This window comes from Aquarana catesbeiana, linkage group LG02 (genome assembly GCF_042186555.1).
Source record: "Aquarana catesbeiana isolate 2022-GZ linkage group LG02, ASM4218655v1, whole genome shotgun sequence".
In the NCBI taxonomy this organism is placed as follows: Eukaryota; Metazoa; Chordata; class Amphibia; order Anura; family Ranidae; genus Aquarana; species Aquarana catesbeiana.
Window position 1 is genome coordinate 34,654,553 of NC_133325.1, and position 10,584 is coordinate 34,665,136.

At 43.0% G+C, this 10,584-nt stretch overlaps 1 protein-coding gene across 1 annotated transcript; it reads left to right on the forward strand.

Annotated features, from left to right (window-relative positions):
- Positions 1-544: 544 nt before the first annotated feature.
- Positions 545-1,495, forward strand: LOC141126501 (olfactory receptor 5AP2-like). Its single transcript, XM_073612440.1, has one exon. The coding sequence runs from the start codon at positions 545-547 to the stop codon at positions 1,493-1,495; it is 951 nt and encodes a 316-aa protein (XP_073468541.1).
- The last annotated feature ends 9,089 nt before the right edge of the window (positions 1,496-10,584 follow it).

Here is a 10,584-nt window from a genome sequence, read left to right on the forward strand (position 1 = left end):
TAGAAATTCAATTGTGAAATTATTTATGCAATTACAATAAATCTTATCTTATCACTTCTGATGTGCATGATTATATCATCAATAACATCAAACCAACAGAAGAGTAGAGATGTATTTTACACCATTAATATGAAAAACTCAAAACTAAGCTTAGATCAAGTGTTAATTCAAAGTTTCTCTTTTTGTGTTTTATTATTTATTTATTTTTTCATGGTTTATTTTTCATTGGGAAAGCTTGCTTGATTTATCTGCACTACTTCATTACATTTCTGACACTAATTAGTCCATCAGCCGCAGATCTAACAGATGTGGTCCTTTGGGAAGACTTGGATGCAGAGACTGCAAACGTTTCTAAATCTAGACTGTGAGTGAGGTGACAGCTTTATGAAACCTATAAAAGCCCAACTGAATTCAAGAGAAAATCAATGTGACGAGAGTCGCACCAATATCCACAGGGCCTCTATGAATTACATTTTTCAATGGACAGTATTCAGATTGAATAGAACATTTGAATTGTTGATTTTGAAAGACATAAATCCAAGTCATGAGTTTGTCTCCAAAAAATGTCTCTGTAACCAATTTTGTTCTGGTGGGGCTTATTGAGATTGAATCATTTGGATATGTATGTGCTGTTTTGGCTCTTGCATTATTTTCAGTCACATTGTTTATGAGTTCTATGATTGTGTATGTAACCTGGACAGAGCACAGCTTGCATGAACCTATGTACATCTTAATATGTGTCTTGGTGATGAATGTGATGTTGGGGAATGCAGCATATTTTCCCAAGCTGGCCATCGACTTGTTGTCTGGATGTTCATCCATCTCACTCACAGGATGTCTCTGTCAATCTTTCTGTCTCCAGCTTTATGCAGCTAATGAAATATTTACTTTTACGGTAATGGCATATGATCGATATCTGGCTGTAGGCTACCCTCTGAGATACCACACTCTAATAACTAATGTTACAACTCAAATAATATCACTTGCCCTATATGTTTTCATTGTGGTAATAGTACTTGTGGGTACATTGTTGACATTGAGGCTAACTTTTTGTGGGGAAAATATCAACAATGTCTTTTGTGAGAACATGTCTCTACAACCGCTTGCTTGTAATGATATAACAGTTAATGTTATGTATGACACAAGTTTGACCTTGTTATTGGTGATTCCCTGCTTGCTTGTAATAATGTACTGTTACATAAGAACAGTTGTCATCTGTCTGAAACTTTCTGCAGAATCCTCTCTGAAAGCTCTGCATACATTGATGACTCACATATTGGCCTTCTCCATTTATTTTGTCAACCTCATGTTCGTTAATTTCAGGTACAGTCTAACCACAGGTTCTATATCAACCAAAGTTGATGTTATCATACCTTTGATCGGTACCAGCATAGCTACTTCTATAAACCCTCTGATCTACGGGATGAGGACCAAAGCTCTCAGAGAAAAAATTGTAGGCAACCTGCATAAAATTTTTGGAAAACCAAAAGAATAAAGTTGTTTTTTTTTATTTTTTTTAGCAGAAGTCTTACCATTGTAGAGTTGTGTTATTTTTCTAAATTTCTTTTCACCTTGTTTGGGATTTTGTAGTCTGTAGTCCAGCCTGTCAGAGTGTGACTGTTAGTGCTCTCTGTGTATGGACTGTACTGTCTCACTCACTTACTGCTTGAGCAGGTATGTTAAAGAAGTGCCATCCTGTATCATGGGTGTTTAGTTGGTGCCAATCAGCAGGCTTGGGGGGCTTATTCGTTGACTGGGAAGGTATTACATATTTCAGATACTTTCTAGTATCTTCTCTACTGAGCTTCTGAATGGTGAGGATGCTCCTGTGAGAACTATCTTTCTCCCAATCCTTTTGACTTAGGGATTGGAGTGCTGCAAGGATTTTTTCATGGGAGAGAAGTAACATGGCATCAAATAATGGTTGTTGTCAAGGCTCAGAGCAATATTTCACACAAGTTGCAAGGTTTATGAATGTATAAAACACAGAGAACATGGCTCAGGAGTGCATAGCAATCTGGGTAGAGGGCTTAGGAGTATGTATTGTGCAGTGTTGAGGTGTGTGCATCCCATAGGGCACAGAAAAAAAAATCAGCAAAAGGGATGGTACCCCCATTCAATGCAAAGGCGTTGATTTACTGCCTGTACACGCGGTCAGACTTTCCGACGGAATATGTGCGATCGGAGCTTGTTGTCGGGAAATTCCGACCTTGTGTGGGCTCCATCTGACTTTTTCCATCGGAATTTCCTACACACAAAGTTTGAGAGCAGGCTATAAAATTTTCCGACAACAAAATCTGTTCGCGTAAATTCCGACCGTGTGTGGACAATTCCGACGCACAAAGTTCCACGCATGCTCAGAATAAATTAAGAGATGAAAGCTATTGGCTACTGCCCCATTTATAGTCCAGACGTACGTGTTTTACGTCACCACGTTCAGAACGATCGGATTTTCCGACAACTTTGTGCAACCGTGTGTATGCAAAACAAGTTTGAGGTAAACACTCCTCCCCCACCGCCCCAAAGATGCTGCTTGCAGGACTGTTTTTTTCCTGTCCTGCAAGCACACCCCCCCAGTGTGAGAACACGCAGGCTTTCACACTGGGGCTGCAGAAGAGTCCGTTTACAGGCGCTATTTTTAAAGCAAAAACGCATGTAAAGTGCCTCAGTGTGAAAGGGGTCTAAAGCATACAGAGTTAGTGACCAAGAGTATGTAATGTATGGCACAGCGTGCAGGGTTCAGTGGTGTGAATTTTGTAACACCTTGTACATTACATTTTTCTTGTAACACCTTGTAACAAATTTTGTAACACCTTGTACATTACATACTCAGAACCGATATACTCTGTGTGCTGTGCTGTATGTTACATATCTAAGGCGTCGGTATTAGGGTGACCACATTTCCAAACTGCCATTCAGGGACTATTTTGGATGGGGGGTTGAATGTAGTTTTGGGGTTGGCCAGATTTCGGCGACAAGTGATTTGTCGGGTGAATGGTTGGTTTTAGCACTTATATTATCCTAATACCATGCTTGAAATGTATTTCTATTGTTACATTGTAATAATAGACCCCCCTCCCTTAGTACAGACCCCCTTCCCTCAGTATAGACCCCCCTCCCTCAGTAGGGACCCCCTTCTACTAACTATAGCCCCCTCCCTCAGTCCGGCCCCCTCTCCACTAAGTATAAGCCTCCTCCCTCAGTACGGACCCCCCCACTAACTATAGGCCCCCTCCCTCAGTACGGACCCCCCACAGTAACTCTAGACCCCCCTCCCTCAATACGGACCCACCTCTCCACTAAGTATAGGCCCCCTCCCTCAGTACAGACCCCCCCACTAACTATAGACCCCCTCCCTCAGTACAGATCCCCCCTCTACTAACTATAGCCCCCCTCCCTCAGTACGGCCTCCTCTCCACTAAGTATAAGCCCCCTCCCTCAGTACAGACCCTCCCCTCCACTAACTATAGGCCCCCTCCCTCATTACGGGCCCCCCTCCACTAACTATAGGCCCCCTCCCTAAGTACGGGCCCCCCTCCACAAACTATAGGCCCCCTCCCTCAGTACGAAGCCCCCTCTCCACTAAGTATATACCCCCTCAGTAAAGACCCCCCTCCATCAAGTATAAATTCCCCTCCCTCAGTATAGACTTCCCCTCCTCAGTATAGACCCCCCCACTAAATAAATACAGACCCCTTCTCCATCAGTATAGACCCCCCTCCCTCATTATAGACCCCCTTCAGTACTGACCCCCCTAGGTACAGAACCCCCCACTAAGTACAGACCCCCCACCCCACAGTGCAGACCCCCCACTAAGTAGAGAACCCCCCTTCCACTTGTGCTAGTGGAGAGGTGGGTGTCAGAAACATGCTGGGGGGGACTTTTTACCCTTTTCCTGATCACTATTCATGTCCCTTCTCTGTCCATCTACATACACATAATATAAGCTTAGAACAGACCTCAGATCAGCGCCAGGAATGCACAGCGGTGTCCCTCTTCCCTCTCCGTATACTTGTAAAGAGGACGGGGAGGCGGCTTCGGTCTGCTCTGCGGTTCGAGGCAGGGAGAGACATCCAGGTAACAGACAGTGCCCAGTGGATTAGTGTCTTTGAGGCTGCCCCCGCTGACAGCCTCGTCCGGCATGGTGGAGAGCATTAGGCGCGGAGGAGAAAGTTAACTTCTCCTCCGCTTTGCATGCTGGGCAGTCTGTGAGGTCACTGGTTGCTAGCCGCCAGGCGGCTATAGCAACCAGTGAGCAGAGTCTCAGGTGGATCTGGAGGCAGAGCGAGCACCAGCGCTATAGCCGGGTTTGCTCGCTCTGTCAATTCCATTCCGGGACACTGTATTGTCCCGGAATGAAGGTGCCCGGGACCTGGGACAGACCTGCCAATTGCGGGAATGTCCCGGGCAATCCGGGACACGTGGGCACCCTAGTCGGTATGGTACTCCTGAATGCTGTACTGTGTACAATGGGTTTTGCATTACATACCCCGGAGCCCTGCACTCTGTATGCTGTACTGCATATTATACACTTTACCACTGCTCTCTGTGTCCTGGGCTCTATTTTACATATTCCTGACCTCTGCACTTTATACACAGGGCTATATGCTCCATATTTCTGAGAACAAGGGACGCTTCACATTGAATGTAAGCATTATCCTGTTTGCTGCTTGTTTTTTTCTGCACCCTGTGTGATATGCACCGCTCACAATTGCACAATACACACTCCTGAGCCCTGTGTGTTATAAAGTCCTGAGTCCTGTACTTTGTGTGTTACACATTCCTGAACCATGTGTGATACGCAATTCTAAGGCCTCACTTATTAGTTATTTGACACCACTGTACTTCTCTCCTCTAAGGAAGGTGTGTCTGGGGGTGAAGGTTGGGCGTGGTTTGGGGTGGGGTTTGGGCGTGGTTGTGGGTGGGGATTTGGACTGGGAGGGTGGGTTCCTGCACCTATTTTTGGGGGAAAAAAAGCCCTGGCTCTGCCCCTCCATGACTGCCGTTACTTTTGCTTTTGACTCAACTGCTGTGACTGGAAAGAAAAAAAAAAAAAAACGCTATTGCAAAAACGCTGAAAAAAGTTAAAAAAAGTCACTGCAAAACAAAGACACTGGCGTTTTCACAACGTTCTCCCAACAGCCCGTGTACATGAGGGCCCAGGTGCTCAGTAAAATAATTCAAATGTTTTAGCGATATAATGTAATCTAATTCAAGTATTCAGCAAGATGATTTATATATTCAGCAGTATAGTTCCAGTATGAGCTTATATGTTCCACATTTTTGTTACTATGAAATTTCTTCTTATTCTATAGTTTGTACTATCAAGCCTATAGTTAGTACCATTTGCAAAAAACAAAAACAAAAACCAAAAACAAAAAAAACAAAAAAACAAAAAAAAAAAATCACAAGAAAGGGAGATACTGCAGCAGCAGCAAACAGGTGGGGGCTGGGAGACAACTCTTCCGTTGGCTTGTCTCTCTTTCACCTTCTCTTCTCCCCTGTTCCCCCCCCTGTTTTTATTATTTTTCTTAGCTCACTTGATTCTACTTTTTCAGCTCTTTCGCCTTCGTTTACTTTCATTTACTTTCGCTTTTCATTCCATTTTATTTCAATGTGTTCTTTCCCTTTCTTTTGTTCTATTACTTTTCCTTTGCTTGTTCACTTCAAGACAATTGCAATAGAAAAAAGCCAAAAGAGGAAAAAAAAAAAAAAAAACGGTACTTATCTTTTAGTTGTTGTTGAAGTTGGGACACAAAGGGACGCTCACTACTGCTTGCTGCTGCTCTCTGATGCTGCGAACGCTCAGGTGCTGTCTCTGATGTTATCAATCTGCCCAGGTCTGTCTGACCCGCTGAAGTCGCAGCTGTTCTCCGCTCTGAGCTCTTCAGTGTCCGCTGCCGCTGCTCCTTGCTCCGCTCACCCACCTTCCTGGCTCTCTCCTCCGAAATTCCCTGGTGCACTTCAGCTGGTTCCTCCGCTCTCCGCGGCCGGCAACACCGCTGGGGACTTGAAACAGCCCCCAGCAGCGCACCGTTTTCCCTGCTGCCGTCGCTTCCGAAGCGCTCCGATCTCCGCGGTTTTCCAGTTCTCCTAACCCCCCGTCCTCGATGAGCCTTCTAGCCCGTCCGACTACGGAGGGGTGGGGGGGGGAGGATGCAGGCAGACGCAGGTACAAACTTCCTCTGGCTTACACCGCAAGACAGCTCAGAGAGTGATGAGAGTGATGAGCAGGGGGGGCGGGGAGGGAAGCTACCTACACCTTCTCATCAGGCCGATCATTCCTCTCAGCTGCAGGGAGAGGGTTCTCAGGATCCTCACGCCGTGCACAGAGCCATTACCAGGCTCCTCCCTCCTACCCTCTTTTGGCTTTTTTCTATTGCAATTTTTTTTTGAAGTGAACAAGCAAAGGAAAAGTAATAGAATAAAAGAAAGGGAAAGGGAAAGAACACATTGAAATAAAATGAAATAAAATGGAATGAAAAGTGAAAGTAAATGAAAGTAAATGAAGGCGAAAGAGCTGAAAAAGTTGAATCAAGTGAGCTAAGAAAAACAATAAAAACAGGGGGGGGGGACAGGGGAGAAGAGAAGGAGAAGGTGAAAGAGAGACAAGCCAACGGAAGAGTTGTCTCCCAGCCCCCACCTGCTTGCTGCTGCTGCAGTATCTCCCTTTCTTGTGATTTTTTGTTTTTTTTTTTTTTGCAAATGGTACTAACTATAGGCTTGATAGTACAAACTATAGAATAAGAAGAAATTTCATAGTAACAAAAATGTGGAACATATAAGCTCATACTGGAACTATACTGCTGAATATATAAATCATCTTGCTGAATACTTGAATTAGATTGCATTATATCGCTAAAACATTTGAATTATTTTGCTGAGCACCTGGGCCCTCATGCACACGGGCTGTTAGAAAAGCGCTGTGAAGACGCCGGTGTCTTTGCAGTGACTTTTTTTTAACTTTTTTCAGCTTTTTGCAGCGTTTTTGCAATAGCGTTTTTGAGCGTTTTTTTTTTTTTTTTTTTCTTCAATGGATCAAAAACGCTGGAGGACGTTGGAGAATGATGTTTTTGGGCATTTTTGAGCGTTTTTTAGCATTGGAGCGTTTTTGCAGCTGAAAAACGTCTCTCAGAACCCATTGGGCCTGGGTTTTTTTTTTTTTGCAGCTTAGGAACGCCTATGCCACTTGCAGCTCAGAGACGCCTAGGTGGGCATGAAGCCATAGACTAACATAGACAGGCCTTTTTGAGCTGCAGAAAGGGCTTAGAAAAGCAGCTGTAGAGATGTCCGTGTGCATGGGGACTTAATACTATGGTTTAAACAATTGAACAGCACCAAGGAATGCTTAATGTACTTAAGGTAGTAACATAACTTCTGGGAAACGGAGACTACTCATATCTCATTAATTATCTCTATTATTGGATTGTGGGGAGGATGGTGGGTATGAGAACGGAACAAAAGAAATATTAGTAAAAATAAGTCAATTTAAGAAGGCTGGGAGATTTTTTCATCATTAAGAGACCCCAACCAAGGGGTATTCTGGAAGGCAGCTTCGAAGATCTTATAAATCCAGCCATAGAAACAAACATGAAGGGGAAAACAACAAGAAGTGCGGGAGCAATACCGAAATCACCTAGGACCAGCCTAGGCCCAAGTCCAGGCCCTATGAACAGGTATATACAGCAAGGAATCGGAGAAGGAGAGAAACAAGTGGGTTCAAAGGGCAGACAAATAGATACAAAAGAGAAGGACAACAAGGATAAAAAAGGCCAGTATAAAGTACAAACAGAAACCAGCCACCTCTCAGAACCCAGAATGGAGCCAGAAATGGGACAGGAAGACAGAGGAAAGGAGGAAGGACAACAAGGGCCACAGTTGCCAACAAAACAGGATATGGAAAAAATGTTCGCGGCACTAGAGAATTCCCTAAAAGCAGAGATATCAACACTCCATGAAGACATGGGATATATGTTAAACAGAGTGGAAGAAGTAGAGATCAAAGTAGACCTACATCAAAAAAACATAAAGGAACTGGAAGAGGAAATAAAGAAACTAAAACGGGAACAACAGGAACAATCATATAAAATAGAAGAGCAAGAAAATAGAGATAAAAAGAAAAACTTGAGAATACGCGGGTTACCGGAAACAGAACAAGCAGAAAACCTAATAGAAAAAATGAACAATCTCTTCAACCAAATCTTGGGAAAGGATGCAACCAACATAATAGGAATAGAAAGTGTCTTTCGAGTAAAAAAACCTCAAAGGTTCTCAAGGGAAACACCTAGAGATGTAATAGTACGCTTCGAAAAATGGGAAGAAAAAAAACAGATCTGGATAAACCTAAAGAGGAAAACACAACTAGAGTTTACGGAAGGTAAATTACAAATATTTCAAGATTTGTCTCAAGAAACGTTGAAAAGACGACGGACATTAAAACCACTATTAGGAATCCTCCGGGAGCAAGAAATTCAATACAACTGGGGTTTTCCAACATGTCTAATAGCAAGGAAAAACGGAATAAGTGCGAGGCTAAGATATGTGGAGGAGATTCCGGACTTTTGCAACAAACTAGAAATCCCCTCCCCAGAACTGGAAAAATATGCAAATAGACAGGAGCGAATAACGGCAGGAGATGACCTGCAATGGCAATTAAATTCAAGGAACAGACATCAAGATGTGGAATCTCGAGGAAATTAATAACTGAGAAAATACCACACATTAGTGCAAGGGGCCTTAGAGTGGAAAGGGGGGGGGGGGGCTGGGGTTGATGGGATGGGAAAAAAGGAAAGTGAAAGGATTGGTAAAACACAACAAAAATGCAGGGAGAGGAAGACAGGGACTCACGGAGTGGGCAGGGGGTCGCCCTATTAGTGCTTAGGCGAGGGGGGAATAGGGTGTCTCACAGAGCTCCGCCTCACAATAAATAGAGCAGAGGGGGCAGGGTGTGCCCCACAAAACAAAGTAAAATGCTCTCAGCTCTAGAGAATATGGGGGTAAAAAACCCATATCAGAAAAAAGGGAGGGGGAGGGTGGGAGGAGGGAAAAGGGAGGGAAGGAGGGAGGGGAGGGAAAGGTCTGATCCACATGAGTGGTTACATAGGCGCACCTATTTTGAGACAAGAGATGAGGAGACCCAGTGCGTCCGCTGGGTGTCCCCTCCACCCGGCCTTCTAAGAGGACCGGGTGGGGGGGGAGGGCCGGAGGACGGGCGGGGAAGAAAAGGCACAAGAATGGAAAACGTAAACAGCATAAAAATAATCTCCTATAATGTCCGAGGACTAAATTCCCCAGGGAAGAGAAACATCATTCTCCGAGAACTAGAAAAAAGTAAAGCAGAAATAATTTTCCTACAGGAGACGCATATAACCCAAAACTCAAATACCAAAATTTATTCAAGAAACATACCAACATGGTATCAAGGAGACTCGCCAATAAGAAGGGCCAAAGGAGTAGCCATCGGTTTAGGGAAAAATGTACGTTTTCTAATAGATCAAAGGAAAATAGATCCGGAGGGTCGATATCTTTTTATTACAGGAACTATACAAGGGGTAAAATATACATTGGCTAATGTCTATTGTCCTAATAAGAACCCTAAAAAATATTTGATAGATATCATTAAAATACTAATGGAATTCAAACAAGGAAAATTAATACTAGCCGGAGACTTCAACTTCATCATGGATAACAAAATGGACAGCACCTCAATAGTAAGGGACAAAGAGGTAAAACAACTAAAGAAATTAAAAAGAACACTATATGAACAGCAACTAATAGATCCTTGGAGAATTCAGCACCCCAGCACAAAGGACTACACATTCTACTCAACAGTACACAAAAGTTACTCCAGATTGGATTACATCATGGTCGAACATAGAAACTTGGAAGAAATAGAAGAAACAAAAATAGGTATAATAACCGCCTCAGATCACAGCCCAGTAACGTTGAGAATGAAAATAAAAGGAGAAGTCTTTGAAAGGGGTCCATGGAGAATCAACGAAACTTTATTAGAAGACAGCGAGACCGAAAAAAGTATCATAGAAGAAATTAAAAGATATTTTGAGGAAAACGATACACCAGAGGTATCGAAGCAATGATATGGGAGGCGCATAAATCTGTTATTAGGGGCAAATTAATAGCCATAGGGGCAAGAAAAAAACAGGAAAGGAAAACAAACATGCAACAAATAATTAAAGAAATTTATGAATTGGAACGAAAACACAAAAATCAAGTAAACAACAAAATCTTCGGCCTATTATCTCAAAAGAGAGAGCAATTAAAAGACTGGATGGAACAAGAAGAAAGGAAGGAGTACAACAGAGTAGTACAAGAAAAATACAAATGGGGTAACAAACCAGGAAAATACCTAGCAAATTTGGTAAAAAAAAAGAAGTCTTTGAATTACATTGAGAAGATCAAAAATGAAAAAGGAGAAGTGGTAAATAAAACTACAGATATAGCGATAACATTTCAAAAATACTTCAGCTCCCTATATGCAGTTAACTGCTCAAGCTACAGGCCAATAGCCCTATTGAACGCTGATACGAAGCTGTACTCCAAGATCCTGGCCACTAGGATAAAAAA

Excerpts from the sequence above, each read along its gene's own strand:
- LOC141126501 (XM_073612440.1), top strand. The coding sequence starts at position 545 with ATGAGTTTGTCTCCAAAAAATGTCTCTGTAACCAATTTTGTTCTGGTG.